Below are 21,864 nucleotides of genomic sequence, written 5' to 3'. Positions count from 1 at the left end.
ACGCTGCGACAAACTACTCCTATAATTTTTTTGAGATTAACATATATTTTGTGGTCAGTCTAATCTAAAGGCCTGTGCAATGTTAACTTTTGCAGATCTTGAGTTTTTGTTAAAGGGCGTTTCCATGGCGCCATGACAAAATTTGATGTCTTGCCACAGCAAGAGAAATTGTTGTAACTCAAGCATAAAATGTTCAATCTTCCCCAAACTTCACATGTTTGATAAGAGTCCTGGCCTGAACACATCTGAAAGCCAATATTCCATTATAATGATAGCGCCACCTGTTGGCAACAGGGAGATTGGCACATAATAAATGACTTTGATATATTCCACTTATATTTACGATTTGAAATGCATATTTCTCACCGTTCACCTTTTTACTAAAGCCACACGATGGCGGTGAGCCCGGGTGCGAGGGCCCGTTCATCGCTGCTTGCAGCTTTAATTTAGCTTGTTTTTTTTTCTTCTTCTTTTTTTGAAGCTAGTAGCTTTACATTATTGATTGTGTAGTTTTTCCAAATTTATTTTGTGTTAAACATTCTGAAATCCGTTCATATGGATTTGGAATGACGTGAGACTGTGAAAACATTTTATTATTCCTAAAGATATATGCTACATGTTTAGAAGCAATGCACACACACACAAGAGAAAAAGTCTCTGATGTTCCCTCTTTTCCTCTCTCTTTCTTCTCTTCCCACTTCTCCACTCACTCACTTGTATAAATAGCTGTGATAGTCAGCAGTGAGGCCTTTGACTCTATCAGCACTTCGGGTTGCTGAGGTTTATCTTTGCTCTTATATATCAAGCCTTTATTCCTCAACACCTACAGTAGCCACCGGGTCACCGCACCAGAAATGAATCTTTTAACACATTTTTCACAAAATTTTCCCATCCACTGTTGTTCGTAAAGGGCTAGTTCACCCCAAAATTCAAATACTGTCATTTCCTCACCCTGATGTCTTTCCAAACTGTTATGATTTTCTTCTGTAAAACACAGAAGAAGATATTTGAAAGAATGTTGGAACTAAATAGATCTGATTACCACTGACTTCAATTGTAAAAAATAAAAAAAAGAACACACACAAAAACACATTTCTCAAAATATCTTCTATTACGTTCCACAGAAGAAAGAAAGTCATAACATTTTGGAAAAACACCAATAAGCCGCAATGACACTTAATTTCATTCACAAGATATGCAAGAATAAATGCCATCTGAACTGACATGACCATGCCACTATATATTTGATCTGAACATCTACAGTTATTGGGTGAACTATTCCTTTAAGCCAGGTGGATTGCACACCAATTTTCCCAAGAGCACTTAGTCCCAATGACACTGACTGCCCTTTTGTGTTAACAAGCCCACAAGCTGAGAAGAAGAGTTTGTGAGGCACCACACATGGCATCCGAACGCCGAAATTTCAGTGTGAAAAATGATTGACAGCCAGAAAGAGAGAGATTTTGTGCCATGTTTGAAAGGGTGTTAGAGACTGTAAATGTTATTGCGATCAGAGTCCCGTGAGAATGGCAGGCGGGCTGTTTATCATTGACTTAAAGGAAGGCTCGGGGAGACAGCCAGCACAAACTGGGGCAGATGGGTTTTATTAATGCAAACACAGTAGCAGACTACTGGGCACAAGGACACCGCCATAAATTGATGGTCCTTTTGCCGCTGTGTGCCAAATCTTTATACACAACAGGGATACGGTAGATTATATATGTTAATTAAATGCAATTTATTATTTCAAATGAACTAATAATAAATAGAATGTAGAAATATACACATGGAGAAACATACAGAAGGTCTGGCCACATGTTGCTATAGAGCATCGAGCCAGCTGTACCTGTGCAGAGAAGGAGGTGCTGTTTGCACACACATCAGATGTAATTCTTATTTAACATGACTGGTTTGATATTTGTGGCATGCTAATAGGGGTCAGGGCCCCATGCATTATATTGAGAGGAATGAATGATATAGAGCCCTCAGGCGTGATGGGGAACGACAAACAGCACACCGTCTGTCCTTCAATAAAACATGCTGATGTGTGAAAGGTATGCGACAAAAACAGATGCTGTACATTCAGTTGTTCTTTCATGCCTGCAAGCGACTCGACTCCCAGTAATTGGAGGAAGCAGATTTCAGCACACTTGGAATCAACAGGGGCATCTGCGGGCCAAAATTAATGGCTGAACGAGCATGTTACCTGAGAACATCATTGGGTCCAGAACACAACCTTCAGCTGGGTGCTTTAGTCACACCTCCAGAAGACGAAGAGTTTTTAAGTATTTGGCATGTACTAGAAGAAATTGTATACATTACTGGTGTGTGTGATGTGAATATGGATCGCATATGGCTTTTAACTAGGTATGTTAAAATGCATGCATTGTGATGCATCAGTCTTACAAAGTGCATCAATTATGAAATAGTATGGTTCTTCAATTACGGGCACATTTGACAAGAAAAAAATAATTCAAACTGATTTTCATCTGTTGAAACATTTATTGGATATCCCTGAATAAATATCTGATCACGGCCTTGGTTCAACCTTCAGGAGGATTTTGGTATAATGTGATGGGAATGACATTTTTCCCTCTGTGAAGAAAAAGTTGGATAACCTTGGTCTCGCTGCCAGGTTAGCTAGCGGTTATTGAATTCTTAATAAAATAAAAACTATCTCTCAAGTAAAGTTTTTTTTTTATAAGAATTGGTATACGTTTTATACATTCATTATAAAGGGGAAGTTATAAAATGAAAAGTTCGGACCTTGATTATGATTGGCCTAGCTGTATTCAAAGCCATTGTAAAATACTATATAAACACACACCTGTCAACTAATACATTAGTATTACTGTGCCAAGTATGCTTTGTACTGATTTCCATCTGTGTGATGTTTGGTAAACATGTAACATATATTATTTATCAGTTAATACATTTTTGTTCCTCTGTTTTATTTGATAAAACCTTACTTTTTATTTTAAAGAATCATAATTCAGTTGAATCAGTCAGAGCAAATTTTACAACCCTATTTTTAAATCGAACTTTAAAAAAAATGTTTTTTTCTTCGAGAATACAGGCAGAGAGCTGCCCTCTTGCTCTGTGTAATACATCAAGCTTTCTGTCTGACCAAGTGAGTTTGCTTATAACAGGTTTCAAGCTTTGTTCTTGGTTTGATTAATAAGGGTTCTCCAGGCTCCAGTAAACACTTGCTCCACATGACCCCCACACTCTCATGCACAGCTCGAGGGATGGGAGTCTGACAGAAGGGCACATCTGCTGGGTGCATACAGTAATTAAGTCCATTAAACCAGAATTCAGCCATGCTAATGTTGTCTTTTACCACCAACGAGGAAGCTTCAGTCATCGACTCTTATAAAGCACCTCACTGGACTCTGAAAAGGTTCTCAGTTTAAAATGGACATAGAGTACTTGTTTCCATGGCATAGTGGGTGAAGTTCAGAAGATAGAATGATCCTACCTATGGACGCTATTGATGGACACTTTTGAAAACACTGCTTTGTAACTAAGCTCTCTCTGTCTAAAAAAAAAAAAGCCTTACAAATGAATAAAATTACAAACCAGACGCTTCTTATTTACTGGTATTAGAGGATTTGTTAATTGCATTTAAGAGGTTACTCTTGAAGCAAAACATTTGCAGTTGGAATATAAAAGGTGTTTTCATTCTGCAGTAGGCGTCACTAGTATGTGCCGTTTCAAGGACTTTGAAAAAGTAAATTATTTTGCAAAGCAGTTGGTTGAATTGATTCAAATTTTGAAACTCGGGGTCAATCGCATTCAGGTCTTTGTGAATGGTCAATTAAATATAAAATCCTGTTGTACATGTTTTATAAATGAGGCTCCTGGAGTGGTAAACCAGGGGTCTCCAACCCTGCTCCTGGATATCTGTTCCTGTACCATCCTGCAGACTTACGTTCTGACACTGCTCAAACACACACTTGCCTGTAATTATCAAGTACCTTGATTAGCTGGTTAAGTGTTTGATTGGGGTTGGATCTGAAATCTGTTGGATAACCAGAAGTTTCTACTTGTTATTTCAAGCAAACTGACTCTTGGTTTGTTTTAGGTGCACCCAATGATCTGTCTGATATCAACATTCACTTTGAGATGACCAAGGAGAACTAAAAGACACCCTGGCGCCGCCTCAAGGTTTCTATTTCTCTGTCTCCTGCCTCCGCTCCTCTATGGGTTCCCGAAGTCAGGGGTTCTTCCACCTCCAAGATCACCATCCCCACCATCATCACCACCACCACCACCGCAGTTCAGTGGTGCCCACAGCCATCCCCCGACTGCTGCCCGAGACCAGCAGCCTGTTGGGGGGCATCGCCCAGATCACTCCTTCCCTGTTCCTCAGCCGGGGGAATGTGGCATCCAATCGCAGCCTCCTCCTGTCCAAAGGGATTACCTGTGTGGTGAATGCCACCATCGAGCTGCCCAACTTCAACTGGCCACACATGGAGTATGTGAAAGTGCCACTGGCCGATATGCCTCATTCTCCAATCTCACTTTATTTTGACAGCGTGGCTGATAAGATCCACAGCGTGGGCCGGAAACGGGGAGCCGTGCTGGTGCACTGCGCGGCTGGGGTGAGCCGTTCCGCCTCACTCTGTTTGGCCTACCTCATGAAGTACCACAGGGTTTCCCTGGCCGAGGCTCATGCTTGGGTCAAATCCCGCCGACCCATCATTCGTCCTAATGGAGGGTTCTGGCGACAGCTCATTGAGTACGAGAGAAAACTGTTTGGCAGGAACTCTGTAAAAATGATCCAGACACCATACGGGGTCATTCCCGACGTGTACGAGAGAGACCGCAGGAACTTGGCACCTTACTGGGGCTTGTGAAGAGGGGTTTGGACTTTGGTTCACCCGCCAAGCGGTTTTCGACTCCACTGTCTTCCGGCCTCTTTCCGTACATCCACAAGTCCCTCCTGCCAGAGAATAAAGCCAGATGGGAGTGCTTATGTCCATTTTTAAAATGGAAAAAGTCACTTTGAGTGCATATTTTATGAGGTCAAAAGTGACAAAAAAAAAAAAAGTGCTGAAATAAATTTTTGCGATGATAATGTTGGGTTTAGGAGCACATTGGGAACCAAGTGTGCTGCTGAGAATCAGGAATTCAGTCCTTGGTTAAGACGTAATATTGTGAGGATGTTGTTTCAGTTCGGCGGTCTTCTTTGTTGAGAGGCAACAGTCTGATTTCGATTACTGGTAGCATTTGAAAATAATATATATTAAAAATATTATATTCCAAGGTGTAATTAAACTTGTGTGTGTATAAAAAAAAAAAAAAAAGATTTTTGGAAGGTTTTGTGAAGTGACAAAATGTTTAACAGAAAGACGTTACAATATTATCAAAGTTTAACAGATTTATGTATGTAAATTTTATTGAACTCCATGAAGGACGGTATTGGCATTTGTAATGTCAGTGCTCCTACAAAACAGGATGTTTCACAAGAAGTACAAAGATAGACATGGCAGTAGTTTTTTTTTTTCTTAAATTAATTCTATTTTGTCTATTTGGTCCTTTTGCAATTCTATCCAGTTTTTAATTTTTGACTCGAGATGTTTCTTTCATATGTTTTCTGCAGTGAAAAATTAATTATAACCAGAGCACTCCTAGCAAAGCTTTGACTAATTTGTGTTAACTGAATTCATGTAAAAGAGTTCTAATTTAATTAGTGTTTAAATGAATAAAGGGTGAAATATTTTAACGTATTCCTTGTGCTTATTTTATTTTTTTATTTTTGTTTTTTAGTGAAGCTACATAGTAATATTTGTAAATAATAAAATACCTAAATACTTGTCAATAAAAGTAATTCCTACTGTATGAATTGACTGATGGATAGGCTGTTGTATAATGGGTTGATATGTTTTTAATGGATGTCACTATTTAAAATAAAAGGTCTTTCTTTGATATCTATGATTCCATGAAGAACCTTGAACATCAATGGAATCCTTCCATTCCACAAAACTTTCTAAGACATTTTTTTAGGAAGATTCTTTAGACAATTCAAAAGTTTTTTTTTCTTTCCTGTAAAAACCTTCTTTTGAAAGCTTCTGTAGGATCATGTCAGAGAACACCATTTCACCTCCTTGTGTATTAAATCTTCTTATGCATTGTAGAAAGTCTGGATTAATATGAAGCAGGAAGTCTTTGTTAATCTAATCCTTGCTGTTCAGCGAAGACAAGGTGGATAAAGGTTTATAGTCACGTGTGTATAAAGACAAGGGCGGACCATTATCCACTCTAACAGCCCGTCAAAACTGCAAGCCAACTCAAATCCATATTTTAAACTACTCTTACCTTTAAAAATTTAACATTTGATGTAAATGATCAACAGGGTGGAAAAGTTGATCTAACAGAAGCCACTCCTCCTCTTCTGTACATACAGATGGGGACTAAATCGTGATGTCTTTCGACAATCATACAAATTCAAAGTCCAGTATCCTTGGAAACGGTTGCCAAGGTAATATTGCTGTGAATGGCAGCTATTAGCGCTGAGTCAGTGTGAGGGAAGTGCGGTCTCTAGCTGGCCCTGATACATTGACCGAAACAGATGAAGGCTGACTTTACAGAATCGCAGGGTAATCACTCCAATGTGGGACACAAAATAATTCCCATTTGCATCCAATACTAACATTTAAAAATTTTATTTGCACTTACCGACTTCAATTATAAACACAAATACAGACACAAAAGGACCATTTTAATAGAAATCTCTCATAAATGAAGTAGATGATATAATGACAACAATGAATACAATGGTAAGTCTTCAGTAAAACACTGACAAAGGCCAACATGTACACAAAGCTGTTTAATCTCAGTTGTATTCTCGTAGCTTGATTACAAGTGCGTCAATGAAAGGACTGAACTCAGAATCTTATGATAACTGCTTGGGTTGGAAGAACGCAAAAGGATTTTCTTTTCACTTCTTGCTTCCCCAGCCTTTTGAATTTCCTTCAAAGCTTCACACAACAAAGTCCTTCAAAAGAGTCACGTCCGAATCCAGAATACGGAATATCACAGCGTTTAAGAACATCTTCCAGGCTTAATAAAAGATTCTCAGAAAATCGCAAGCATTTCCAGACCCACTACAAAAGTGACTTGTGTTCCAGCACAACCATACAGAAAAAAACAATGACATAAAAGAAGATACCCATGTCTAAATGTTTCTCTCTTGTAAGTAATATCTGCTACACTCCTTGATGCTTTCAAATGTTTTACCTTTATTGTTTTATGGACTTTATATTACAAGTCTGCTATTCGTAACATGCAGAACAGCTCTGCAGTATTTACTTCACATGGTAGAGAAATCAACAGCAAAGAATCAACCAACCAGACACTTCTGTGCAGAAGAGAAGCAGATCCAAAAAGGTAGAGACAAAGACACATTTACAATTTTTAAATAAACTATTATTCAGTAGTACATCATTTATCTGATCTCCCAACAGACAATGGCAGAACTAGACAGTTGCGTCCCAAATTCAAGTGAAGAGAGCTGTACCGGTTCATAGGCAAACAGCGATAAACAGCTAAAGTGATTGAAGAGTTCATGATGTTTCAGCGCTCGCTTCTAGAGCAGGTCAGGCAGGATGAGACCCGGCGGTTTGGGTTCCACGCAGTTAATCCAGAAGTTAGCACAGCTGGCGTGGTACTGGTGACCGCCGTACATCAGCTTGAAGTTGTCCGTCTCCGAATTAAAGGCCTGCAGAGGATTTGTGCGAGACAAGGTGAGAAAAAAAATTAATCAAAAGGATAAAGACTGATTTGACTGTAGGGAGGAGGCTTGGGGTTGAACTACTGGGACTCAGTTTTAAGGTGCTTTTAAAAATACCTTCCAAGTTCAATACAAATTAAGCTTTTTTTAACATAATATATCAATACCATATCAATGTTTGGATGATATTAGAAAGGAAAATTTTTTGGGTTTGGGGAATTTAGAAATTGTACATATTTTATGGATTTATTTGTTTAGATTATGAATTGTGTTTAACTGTTAAATTGTATAAATTACATTTAATTTCTCATTTCAACCTATTTTTACATTAAAACTAGCTTTGCAGTCTCAGGTAAGGCTAAGATGTAAAACGAGTAATTTAACTTTACTGTTAAATGTAATCTTACAAAAAAAAAAAAATCCTGTAGCATTTAAAAATAAATATTTTTGGTTTTTAGTATTTATTTTTTTATTTAGACAAAATATTATATAATTTTTTAATATTAACCATTTATGAGTTTTCGGATTATCTGTATCGGCCAGAATTGTAATATTCCTAGCTAGAGGTCATCTACATTATACTTGTCAATGTGGTAAAATATCATTTCAGTTTTCTCTGATAAAATAAAATACTTCAACTCCTGTACTCCAGAATTTCAGTTCATATCCACTTTTATCATTAATCAGTAATTAATAACTAATTAATTAAATAAATGAAATAAAAATTACCTAAACAAAATGTATATGAACAAAAAGTAGTATTTAAACTTATTTCACTTAGTTGTTAGGCAACATTTCTCATTTCATGTAAAATAACTAAAACTTATTACAAACTACACTGGCTTATTACATAAAAATATCGGTAACAAATACACATAAAAAAAACTTATATTAATCTAACAATAAAACCTCATTTCAAATTTTAAAGGAATACTTAAAATAAAATTAGTAATTTGCTCAAAATAGACCCTCAGGCCATACATGTACAGTACATGAGTGTGTTTCAGAACCGATTTGGAGAAATATCGAATTACTGTGGAAGAGATTATTATGGATAATGGTATTTTGGCAAGATGCGACGGTTTACAGTTAAAAGCATCTTGATGGATGTTTCTCGGAAACACACAGATTTTCACTTTACAAGACATTAACTGATCGACTGGAGTCATGTAGATTACTTGTGGGTTACTGAGATGTTTTTATCAGCTGTTTAGACTCTCATTCTGACGGCACCCATTCACTGCAGAGGATCCACTGGTGAGCAAGTGATGTAATAATACATTTCTCCAAATCTGTTCTGATGAAAAACAAACTCATTTACATCTTGGAGGGACTGATTTTTAGTCTACAAAAACGGGTTATTTCAAACGCATTTAAACACAACCTGCTTTCGTGTGTTTCTGAAAGGACATGTTGAAATTACCTTTCGGCCACTCGCAGCACGTCACAGATGCTGCCAATTAAAACTTAAAATCTATTGAACCCAGATTCAGCTTCAGTACAATAAGCAGGGTCTCTGTTAGTCACCGACTTGACTCAACAATACTACATTCAACCTGCGTCTCTAAACTACGTGTTAGACAGCACATTTATCTAGTCATATCTGACTGCAGTGTGGTATTTCATCACTCTATAGAAGAGATGAGAGTCCAACACCGGACTGACATCATTTGTAGGATCAATAGAGAAAAAGAAGTGTGCAATCCACCCACATACACCCTATATACAGAGAAGCGAAACAAGAACCCGGTGAACTTCACTCAATACATCGATGTGCAGCGTGTGAGTGTGCTTTCATTCTGAACGGCACAGCTGTACTCGTGCATTTGTGATAAGGCAGTGATGATATGGATGTTATGCAGAAGGAAGCTCCTATGAAAAATCGGAGCTGATGCTGGAAGGAGAAATGACTCATGTGTGAATCATGCTCTCCCACACTGATACTCACATCATTCAAATTCTCTTGTTTGTTAAAAAAGCAACATTAAAATCACAAGGGGATCTTGATGTTTGTATCTATTTGTGTGCACACTGCTATCTTACAGTTCTCTAATGAGGTCTGTATCTTTCCCGGAGTAACAATTTTGCCTTCACTTCTTGTAATTGCAACTTTGTCTCATAGTGCGTCTTTAAATTTAACAATTGCGACTTTAATAATTGCAACGTTATAAATCGCAACGCAAGTTCTACGATGGCATTTTAATGCCACATAAAAACATTTTTTTTACAAGAATAAAGTTGAAATATTATGACAACAAAGTTACTATTATGAAAATAGTCAACATTTTTCAATAATAAAGTCAAAATTTCAATTTTTAAATCACATAAATCATTAAATCATAATTTTTTTTGTGCGTATATAGCCTATATTGTGCATTCAAGCACTGGGGATTGGGAGCACTGGGAGAAGTTGACCGGCCACTGGAACTGATTTAAACATATGTGGGATTATTAGCAGAAGATCATAGAATGTGGGACAGTATGCAACATTTTGACTTTATTTAAAATATTTAAACTTTATTCTCGTATCACTTCTCGTCTTATGTTTTCTCAGTCTGTGATCTTTAAAAATGTGGGATTAAAAATAAATAATAATAATAATAATAATAATAATAATAATAATAAATAAATAAATAAATAATTAAAAATAATTATGGAATATAAAATGTAATCAAATTAATCTGTTTATAATTAACTCGGTCTAAAAATCCTTCATGTAAACACTTCAAACTACAGAATTGAGCTCAATAAAAATTTGACATTTAAATAAGGATCTGTGTAGACCTAAAAATATCTGATCAATGGCAAAAAATTAAACATGCAAATACTTAAATCTAATTATTTGCTCAATTGGATTTAAAAACGGCTCGCACAGATGCACAATGCCATGATGCATAGGTTTACATATATTATACGTCTTACAAATGCGCATATGTTTATTTAAATCTCATGTCTTACAAACTGGTTTGTAAAAGAGAAAATATTTGCTCAAATATTCCTCTGACAGTCAGGGCAATAACAACAGTCATACATGCAGTAGCTCTGATGGCATTACTGTGATTGTGATTTCTTTGGTTCTTAACGTTCTTGCTTGGGTTGGGTATCGTTTGAATTTTATCAGTTCCGATTCCAATTCTGCTAATCGATTCTGATTCTCTTTCGGTTCCCATTTTTGATTCCAATGTGATTAAATAACGATATGAAACATTTATCCTGTGTCTCCTTTTTGCAAACCATTTATTGGAGCTGAATACCATGAACAAAAATCAACAGGCTACATAAAAACTGGACTCTTTAAGAGCTGTTTGTGTGCAAAATAGAATTACATGATTCGGGATAAACTGGAAGTTGGGGATCTCTTATCAGTCTGAAGATAACACATTAGACAACTAAACAAAACGACATGTCATTTATGAATAAATTATTTAATGACTTAAGATGTACTTGTTTCATAATCACAGATTTAAAAAATGGAGTGTTCCTTTAAGTATCCAATTCTGGAATCTGAATCGATTTTCGATCCCCAACCCTACTCTTCCTGAAATCTGTTTTTAAATACATGTAATGCACAAAGAAAACAAACTGGATTGCAGAATTTAAGGTTCTTATAAAGAAAACTTTCAGAATCTGAAACTGAACTGGATTGAGGAAAACTACTGCATGTAAACATAACCTAATATCTACTGTATTGTATGGTTGCTGGCGATACCAAACCCTGGTCAAGAGTTATTTTAAAGCATCACAGAGAACATCAGATTTAGAGTTCCCTGTCTATCTGTCTGTCTCTCTTACACACTTACACTTTCTCAATTCTTTCCAGCCTTGCCTTGTTGTTGTAGTACAAAGATGTGTGTCTGAGAAGAAATTTGAACAATGTTGTGTGATGAAACATCTGATCCGGTGGTATATACGCGTACATGTGTGTGTGTGTGTGTGAGGGGCGGCAGCTGCAGCACAAGCTCTGTTTTTCTGCAGATGAACAGGTGGCTCAGAGTCACTGAAAAGGTCATCCTAATTCAACTGACCTTGTTTAGCTGGCGGAAAGGTTAATTACTATCTGATTGCAAACACAGAGTGCATCCTACCTGCAAAGATGACAACACTTGTTACGAGCAGAGTCTGAAGCGTTTGAAGGCCAGCGAGGGACATTCTAGCTTTACCTACATTCACTACAGTGAAAAATACAGTGAAATATTTACCCTTAATTTGGAGCGACTGTCTTTTGTCAGTGCCTGCAAGTAGCACAAACAAGTCAGCATCAGCATTAAGGTTTTTTTTTTTCAGTTTTTGTTAATGAGCAAAATTACAGCACCAGAGAACCCACACTGGAAGAAAAGTGTCCATGTAAAGGCAGAAGCTTGTTGCAAATTAGCCACGGCAGGAGACAAGAAGGGGCAACTGTGGACATGAAAATAATGACATGCAACTAGAGTTCATAACTATCATCAAACACAGATTTGCAGCATAAATAAGAGTTGTGCTGAGCATGTAAACAAGCAGTAGAAATGAATATAATACTGGTCAAAGTTGATAAGATTTAAGTTCACCAAGGCTGCATTTATCTGAGAAAAGATGCTATTTTTCTCTGTGATGGAAAAGCTTAATTTTTCAGCCGCCATTATTCTAATCTTTAATGTCACATGATCCTTCAAAAATCATTCTGATATGCTGATTTAGTGCTATTATTATCAAAAATATTGTCTATTATTATTAAAGTATTTACTGTCACTTTAGATCAATGTAACGCATCCTTGCACAATAAAAGCATTAACCGCTTAAAAAAAAAAGAAATTTCACATTTCTGAACAGTAGTGTATATGCACAAATAAGATATATGGAGCTAGGAAAATATAAATATAAATATAAATATTAAAATCATGCAGCTCTAAAATATTTCATTGAATAACTAAATATGTCGATTCACTATACTATTCACTATACTATTGTCTATGTTTTTGGCATCCCTTTGTAAAATCAAAACTTAACAGGATGCATGCTTTGTTGCCCAAGACTTCTATTTAATTAGATGCAAGGGTGCAAACTAACCAAGACTGAAATGGTACTCTTTACAATACTACAGTACTGTTTGTGTGAAGAAGTCACCTGACTTGACCTATTGAGATATTTTTAACAGCCATTATGTATTTAGAAAATCAATAATGCATAATTACCTAAATACCCAAAGACTGATATGATAAAACATGTAGTACTGGCTTCTTACTACATTTGAGAAAGGATGACTTTGCTTCAGTAGATCCAGCTCATAAACAAGCCAATCCTGATGGCTTCCTTTCAACTGTTACTTGTTATTGTCTGTCCACGTTAGCTGCATCCAGCTGAGCTACATGTGCTTTGATGAAATAACCTGGCATCTGATCTGATTTTAACATGGACGACCACTTCACAGAGTGTGGACCTTTAATAGGATTCTGCATTAGCGTGACATTAATTCACATTAAATCTGGACAGTAAACAGTCATTATAACAGCTGTTTACTGCATAAACAAAAATGCCTTTTGAGAATCTGTAACTACTTAACCGACTTAAAGTATGCCCTTTTATAATGTCAAAATACCAATATCATTAGAATGATTTCTGAAGAATCATGTGACACTGAAGACTGGAGGAACGATCCTGAAAATTCAGCTTTGATCACAGGAACAAACCACATTTTAAAATATATTCAAATAGAAAACAGCGATTTTAAATTGTTATAATATTTCACAATATTACTGTTTTTACTGCCTTTTTACAGCCTCGGGGAGTATAAAAGACTTCTTTCATTTAAAAAATATAAATAAATAAATAAAAAACACACACCAACCCCAAACATTTGAATTGTAGTTCTATACAATTTAATTTCTGTTAAATAGAGAATCTATGCAGTGTTAAGTTAATACACCGTTGCCCATTCCTGCGGACAAATCCTGTTAGCAGACACAGGAGGATCCCATCCAGAAACAGTAGACACCCCAGTGAAATCTCCACCTGTAGCCCAACACCACCACCTTTAAACACATCTCCTCTCAGAGATGCTGCTCCACCTTCAGAACCCTGATTTCAGTCGCCCCAAACAAAAACGTCATTAAAAAGCGGGATATTAATCGGATGTCAGGAGCAGACGGAAACAGCTCTATTAATCTGGATGTGTTCGCCGGATCTATTAGCACCTGTGTTTTTGGTCACGGTGACTGATGACTGAGCTGCATCTGCTCCTCAGACATCCATCCCATGATTCCTTGCTGCTCTGAGCCCCTCCTTCCCTGAGTGCATCTAGAGCACCACGAGCGGTGTTTACACCCCTATTACATCAGCAAATCTTGACCGCTGCATTAACACAAGGGAAATTTAGGAGGGTTTCAGTGAGATGAGGAATCTTAATGAGAGGATTGGACACTTGTAGGTTAACGAGGCGAATGGCAATATGACAATTACGTGTTTAAACAAGTGCGGGATTGGATTATACTTAGGAGAGTTTAAAGGTATAGTTCACCCAAACGTTTTAATTCTGTCATCATTTACTCAAAGTTACGGTTGTCTAAACTAGCTGGGTTCTAAGCAGGATTAATATAGTTAACAAACTCAAATCATAAAAAAAAAAAAAAAAGTTTCTTGAAATAAAGCAGTTGTTTAATTTCCGCTAGTTGAGAAAAGCAACATTTCAAATTTTCATTTAGTTTAACTCGATGTCCTAAAATAACTACAACTGAAAATAAAATGCAACTGACATAATAAAAACTACACAAGAAATCATTCTGATATGCTGATGTCTATTATCAAAAATATTTTTTCGTATTATAAATTCGTTGATCACTTTTCATCAATGGAATGCAACTGAATGCAATGAAACTTAAGAAAAATGTAATTGAAATATAAAAAAAATACAAAAAAATTACTAAAACTTTTAACTAACATTAAAGTAAAAATACAAAAATAAAAGCTAATTTATATATATATATATATATATATATATATATATATATATATATATATATACACACACACACACTATAAAATAGCATCTCAATGCATCTACAATAATACAAAATTACTAATAAATATAATGTCCGGAAAAGAGCAACTTTGAAATTCTGCTAGAGTAAATAAATGACATCATTTTTATTTTTGTGTGAACTATTCCCTTTATTATGATATTTCCTTTACCACATAGCACTTTTAGATTTGTTCTCCACCGCCCTGGGATGCCAAAATGACGAATACCTCACCTATTTGCTGCCTGCCTCAAGCCTTTCGGCCGTCAGTCAGACTTACTCATCGCTTAGGCGAACTCATCATGAAATATTTCTGTAAATGCTGAGAAAGTGGAAGCTAAGAGCTCGTAGCCAAATTAAACACCTAAAGCTAGTTGAATGAAAGCGTGGCCTCGACCGAGCGTCTGTAGATTTAGATGCATGAGTCAGAACATGCACCTCTTAGAGCCGTCTGTAAGGAGACGAGTGGCGAGAGGTGAGTTCTGGTCATTTTGGCAGCACAACACGAGTGTGATTGCCCATCTGACCCCTGCAACAAGCTGCTAATTGGGCTTGAGGCAGTTTAGTGAATCCTACTCTTTTAAACAGGCGTCCAAAAGTGTTCTCGTCTTTCTTCTGTAAAATTGTGAAAATAAAAAGTAGTCAGGAAAGATGTTTTTTGGGGAAGGGTGGGGGGTGGGGGTATTGGTTTGTTTTTCAAAGGGAAACTTAAATTAATCTTTTGTTCAATAGTTTAAAGCAATAGCTCACCCAAACTTTTTCTATGCAATTACACTGAATGAGGACTGAGGCTTTAAATGCAGCACAAAAGCAAAAGCTCGATAAAAGTATCCCAATATAGCCTCTTTCACACAGCAATACCAGTAAATTGCCGTAAAATTACCGGAACGACTTCAAAAACGTCATTTCGTCTTTTTTCCGGAAAAGCACCATGCGCACATCCATTCCAAAATACCGGTAAATTCTGTGACGTCATTAACCTCTAAACAGCTGTGCTTGTATTTTTAAACATGGATGGTACGTGTTCAGTATTTCTCTTGATGGTTTCATTTTTGTTTCAAACTTTAGTATTCATGCAACTGTTTTTGTTATGGAGACATCGTAATAGACGACTAGTTTAAATAAATATTCTCACCATTAATAAAACACCTGATGCTGTCGGGAGCTGACCAATTTATTGAAAATTGGCTTGAAAGGATTAATAGCACAATGAAGTTGTGATTGTAAATCTAAGTTTGTTCATGACGTACAGCGGGTTGAGCCAATGGTTTAGAGCTACGGGATTTGTGGAGTAGCAGGACCCCCAAATAGATTAACAAAAGTCATTATAGGAACAAGAAATACTTCCACTACTACTTCGTTTGTGATGGTCGTTTATTTGTTTTATTTTTTTTTGATATTAAGACGCAATGTTTTAAGTTTATTGATGACCTGACTTTGTCCTGTGAATGCATTGCTCTCAGAGACAGTTAACAGTTATTTTATCACACGTTACTGCATCACTAACAGTTTCTCTCAGATGACGACAAATTTCTTCATCCGCCCGGATAAGGAGAAGCGCTTTAATTTCACTGTCGCTTCAATTAGATATTTTATTTTCTTAAACAGTGCATGAATGCGTCACACTGTTATGATTGGCCCGGCGTAGACGTCTTACGTCTCATAACGGTAATTTTCCTTCTGCGTTCACACACAGCAGAATTCCGGCAATTTACTGGTAATGTTACAACTTCTAATACCGGTAAATTGCCAGAACGAATTTACCGGTATTTTTGGAAAAGATCCTGTTCACACATGCTCTCTTTAGGGCAATTTACCGGTAATTTTCCGGAAAAGTCTGTATGTGTGAAAGGGCTTTATGACTCACGCTCTACATTGCAAGTTTTTTTCCATAGCTTTGTTTGACAACAATCCAACTTGAATCGAATCAGGGGTTAATGTTTTTAACTGTAGCAAACGATACAAAAAAAATTTCTGAAAAAAAAAAGCTATTAGTACAAAGCTATTAAAATATAATTCAAATGAAAGACAATTAATACTACTACTACTTATAATATAATTATCATAAAACTAAAGCCAACTCAAAATAATAATAAAACTGTAATAGAATAAACGTTGTACAAATTGGACATCGCTGCTACTCCTATGATTGCCTAATTTAAAGATGGAGCAATGTGAATAGTCTGTGAATAAAGAATTAAATTATGTTTATAATGCTGTTATAGTGCCTTTATATCCTTTAATTCTTGAAGCATTAAAGTTCTGGTACCCATTCACAGTAATGGCATGGAAAAAAGCAACAATAACCTTTTGTTCCCCAGAGGAAATCTGGTCAAAGAAGTTTGGTTGAATAAATAGAATAAATTTTTGGGTGGACTATCTCTTTTAATATGCAATATATTTGCGGGGGTTTTTTTGTGCGTATGCAGATATGTGTGTGTGTTTGGTGTGTACAGACCTTGCTGCGCGAGTCCACGTTGAGCAGACACACTCCACACGCCAGCTCTTTGGCATTCTTAATGCCTGGCCTCAATATACAGGAGGAGAAGTCCAGTGAGCTCTCATCAGGCTAAAGAAAACCACACACACACACACACAAACACACCATGAACGCAGTTCTTAAAAAGCAATCGGGACTCCTTTCCATCCTTCACACAAATCCCTGGCTGTCAGTCAAACTTCAGTTCACAGAGGCCGCTGAACCTCACAGCGGTTGTTTAGCTCTTCAGATCAATACATCAGCTACAGAATCTGTCCAAAACAGCAGGATTCAGGGAGAGAGAACCCGTCGACGCTCTAACCGTGTTCATTTTTATTATGCTTCAGAGCATTTGTGGTTTTACGGCAGTGTGCCGAGACTTCATTCTCCCAAGCTGATATTATCTGTCCACACAACTCTAATATTATCTGCTGGCATTGATATTCTCCCATGAGTACACTGCATGACAAAGCTCTGTTCAGCACTCAGCAATCTGTTCTGTACTACTGCACTTTCCAAAAATAACATGCACTTATTGTCTATAATGTAATATAGGTTTTTTCTTTTTTCTTTAAATAAGGACTTTATGATATCACATTTTTGTTACCTTAGCAATTTCATAATTCTTGTCACCAATATCAATATCATAAAAAAACGTATACTAGCCTAAATAAAAAAAAGCTAGAGTAAACTGTCAAATAAGAATAAGAAACTAACTGCAACAGAGCAAAAAACTGCAGTAGAACAACTAAATGAGAAATGCTACATGGTGTATACAGTAACCAAATGTATAAAAACACTGTGTACATTATATATTTCTTCTTATTAAAGGTCCAAAAGTGATTTAGTCAAGATTAGTGATTTCTGTTTGATTAACATGAACGACTTTAAGAGCTGCCCTGATCTAATATACTGTTACGCATGTTTTCTTTCTCTCAACTTTTTGATTTTACTTTAGACCTACTGTCTTTCTGAAGATACTCGCAAAAATGCTTAAAAACGCATGCAAATGTTTACATGATTACGTAGCACAGATTTTAAATTATAAACAATCCCACAGATAGATCCATATTTCAGTTAAGCTTTAAGCAGTCTGTGTCTTAGTTGACTGTCTGTTGAAATAGAAATACTAGTGCACTTACTAAAGATGTGGTAGTGTTTACTTCATAACTCACAGAGAGGTTTGCCAGTGACATGAAGCCCATCAGATTGTTCCACACGCGGCTGATGTCTTTAAGCAGCTCCTGCAGTTTCTCGGAACAAACGGCCGTGGCTTTTATCCCCAGCTCTACACGCTTGGTCACACGATACACCTCCACCACACCTATACACAATATACCAAAAAAATTGTAAATATATAAAAACAATATACAATTAAAAGTTGCATGGATTATTATGCTTTTATCAGCTGTTTAGACTCTGACGGCACCCATTCACTGCAGAGGATCCAATGCTTAGCATGTGATGTTATATTAAATTTCTCCAAATCTGTTCTGATGAAGAAACAAACTCCGAGATGGCCTAAGATGGCCTAGGAATTTTCCAGTGAACTACTCATTTAACAAAACTCCTATTTAATTATTTTTTTTTTAAATCAGACTTCAAGTCACATTTTGGGATGCAATGCTTACGAATGCAATATTGTCTGAATATTGTCACTAATTTATTTTTATGTCTTTTCATATGTGACATCTACCGTGTTGAATAAGTGAATGAGTCAGTTGTTGTGGAAACAGTATTTCCAGTTTTCTCTTGGCATCATTTCTATAGTAACCAAAGTAAAAAATATTATGGATATTAATAACACTATGTGAACAAATGGTTCGGTAAGGACTTCTGAAGATCAGATTTGGAAACCAAACTGGATTTGTTTGCAGTGCAAACAAAGCCAGTGTGTGTGTGTTGAGAGAACCAAACAGGAGAAACAATAACCCAGCGGTGCCATTCCCAGCATCCCCAGTTACACTGAACCCATTAGAGCAGCCCAGAATAGTCACTCTGCTTTGTAACACTAGCCTCCTCCGGTCAGACCCAGAATGCCCTGCTCGGTCTCCAGTCACAATCTCTAGAGCCGGATCAAAGAGCTTTAACGGTTTCTTTCTACGTTCCAACAGCGTCCTGTGCTCCGCTCCCGTGGGCTTGACCACGTACAGCTCATTAAAGCCGCTCGGTGAGAGAGAGTGAGTACAGAAATAGGAAGCAGATAACCAGAACACCTGGCCTGTCTGTTTGACTGAAGACTCACGAGGAGCAGGTATGAATGTGGATGAAGAGATTGTGTGACGGGGCTGATCTTGACTTTTATGGATGTTGGGTATGATGGGTAAATAAAGTGTGACTGCAGTCGTAGTCTCACCCAGCAGGTACTCCATGCCCTGTGCTGATTGGATGACCTCTGTGCACACCGTGGAGCTGCTGATGCCATTAAGGGTGTTATTGGCGGTGGTGATGACCTGCAAAATAAAAAGAAAGCTGTAAAGTGAGCATATTTTAAAATCGTATTTGTACTTTTTTCCTGAAATAATTAATTTCATATATCAACATTTGCTGATGAAACATAAAATGACATTCTATTCAATAGAAGTCAATGGGGTCCACTTGCAGTGCCATTTTTTAAAAATACCTTATTTTGTGTTTCGCAGAAAATGAGGCCCTTAAACACCAAACCATTATCAAAAAACTAGTGGCGGAGAAAGCCATCTTGGCACAATATGGGTTAATCACTTCATCGTCTCTTTTCCTGCTGCGTGTTTTAAAGCAAAGCACACACATTGTTGAGGCGATCAGCTCGTGATCGAACGGCTCGGTTCACTGTGAATGAATGGAGTGAACTCGTTTATTGCATATGCTGTGATTTAAGCGAGCATTTGAGAATGTAACAGGCTTTATTTTCGTGGCAGATGATAACAGCATTTCACTAGATTTGTAGATTTGTCTGTTTTCCTTCAAAATAAAAGCTCTACTGCCATGTCCGTCAAAATAAATACCGTATTTTTCGGACTATAAGCACTTTTTTCATAGTTTGGCTGGTCCTGCAACTTATAGTCAGGTGCGACTTATTTATCAAAATTAACTTGACATGAACCAAGAAAAAAATGAACTAAGAGCAAACATTACCGTCTCTAGCCGCCAGAGGGCGCTCTATGCTGCTCAGTGTTCCTGTAGTCTACAGTGAAAACATAGAGCGCCCTCTCACGGCTGTTGACGGTGATGTTTTCTCTTGGTTCTAAATAAATGCGACTTATAGTCCAGTGCGACTTATATATGTTTTTTTCCTCGTCATGACGTATTTTTGGACTGATGCGACTTATACTCAGGTGCGACTTACAGTCCGAAAAACACGGTAGTTTGAATTGCTGCTCCTCCCACAGTGATATCTCATTGGTGCAAAATCTTAAACATTAAACTAAATATTAAACATTAAATAAGTTTTGACTGGCTGGGACTGCATATTAACGGCCAGGCAGCTTTTGCTACTATACTGTTAAAAATTGTATAAGTAAAATCAAATAAAAAATGTTTTTATGAAATGGGTAGAATGGCCTGCTGAATAACAAGCAAATGCTGAATCAGTGATCTGTTTGCATTGTTTTATGTTAGAGAAGGTATCATGTAATCATGATCACAGCCTTTTGAGGCTTTCTATAATCTAAAACAGTTTTAATGTGTCTGCAAAGCTCTATATGTATGTGTGTGTGGAGGTATATGTTACCTGCAGAGCACTCTCCAAACACCTCTGCCATTCGTACGCATATCGCTCACTCTCCTGCCACGAGTGTTTGGACAGGAGACAGTGGGAGAAAAAGAAAGATGAAACAGAATGAAAGCTTTGTTCACTGAGAAACCTCAGGCTGTATTCGACAAGGAGAACCTGTCTGTGTATGTAGCAGAGAGAACAGAGAGCGAGTGACTGACCTCCACCTCTCCTGTGAGGTCCTTGTACTTGTCTCGGATGATCGGCAGCGCAGGTTTTTCATTTAGGGTGTTGGATCGGTCTCTGAAGGGCTGTTCAGGGGCAGGAGAGGGGATGGACCGGACAATTTCTTTCTCTCCCAGACTGTGGCTGCGCTTATGGGATCCTTTGCACAAATAAATGGGTCAATGATAAATGGGAGTGTCCATGAAAAAGAAAAAGAAATCTTAAAAATGTGTAACAAGTTCTTAAACACATTTTTTTCATATTTATGTTAGATTTACAAGGGCAAAAAAACAAAATGTTAAATACATATTTTTTTAAATTACAAACTTTTATAATATAAAACTTATGAAGATTTTATATTTAATGACTGTAAAATCAAGTAGTGTAACTACCAAGTAATAAAAATTTCCCTTGCACCGTTGAAGCGTAAATATCTTTATTATTAAAAAAAAAGATTCTTATATATTTTTAAGGTAAAAAGTATTTTTGGTATGTTCTTATTGTTAACAAATTTATATATGTATATATATATGTATATATGTATTAGGGCCGGGACTTTAACGCGTTAATTGAGATTAATTAATTACACAAAAAATAACACGTTAACTAAGATTAATTAATTACAGAAAAAAAATTCCCGCATTTTTTATAACTTATTTTTGCACCGCGGAACGTTTCTCACTGGATGAGTTTCGGCGGACCGATTATACTGGAGCACCAACTAGCGTTCGCATATCAC

At 36.8% G+C, this 21,864-nt stretch overlaps 2 protein-coding genes across 9 annotated transcripts in view; one reads left to right on the top strand and one right to left on the bottom strand.

Moving 5' to 3' along the window:
• The first annotated feature begins 257 nt into the window (after positions 1–257).
• dusp14 (dual specificity phosphatase 14) lies at positions 258–5,724 on the top strand. The gene has a single exon (XM_026282644.1). It carries the CDS (start codon positions 4,203–4,205, stop codon positions 4,857–4,859), a length of 657 nt encoding a protein of 218 aa, XP_026138429.1. The 5' UTR covers positions 258–4,202; the 3' UTR covers positions 4,860–5,724.
• A 979-nt stretch (positions 5,725–6,703) lies between these two features.
• Positions 6,704–21,864, bottom strand: part of synrg (synergin, gamma) — a 47,846-nt gene continuing 32,685 nt past the window's right edge. For 4 of the 8 annotated variants that reach the window (XM_026282635.1, XM_026282640.1, XM_026282641.1 and 1 more), the window contains 8 exons: positions 21,122–21,285; positions 20,919–20,972; positions 19,563–19,659; positions 18,382–18,530; positions 17,186–17,296; positions 15,304–15,342; positions 11,935–11,967; positions 6,704–7,723 (listed from right to left, as the gene is read on the bottom strand). In XM_026282635.1, the coding sequence (XP_026138420.1) occupies positions 7,592–7,723; positions 11,935–11,967; positions 15,304–15,342; positions 17,186–17,296; positions 18,382–18,530; positions 19,563–19,659; positions 20,919–20,972; positions 21,122–21,285 (779 nt within the window). In that variant the 3' untranslated portion in view covers positions 6,704–7,591. Of the gene's footprint in view, positions 7,724–10,462; positions 11,821–11,934; positions 11,968–15,303; positions 15,343–17,185; positions 17,297–18,381; positions 18,531–19,562; positions 19,660–20,918; positions 20,973–21,121; positions 21,286–21,864 lie in introns of those variants that run through there. The other 4 variants (XM_026282638.1, XM_026282643.1, XM_026282639.1 and 1 more) reach the window with 3 other exon arrangements.

Source organism: Carassius auratus, chromosome 15 (assembly GCF_003368295.1).
Source record: "Carassius auratus strain Wakin chromosome 15, ASM336829v1, whole genome shotgun sequence".
Taxonomy (NCBI): domain Eukaryota; kingdom Metazoa; phylum Chordata; class Actinopteri; order Cypriniformes; family Cyprinidae; genus Carassius; species Carassius auratus.
This window is presented reverse-complemented; position numbering and strand designations above follow the sequence as displayed.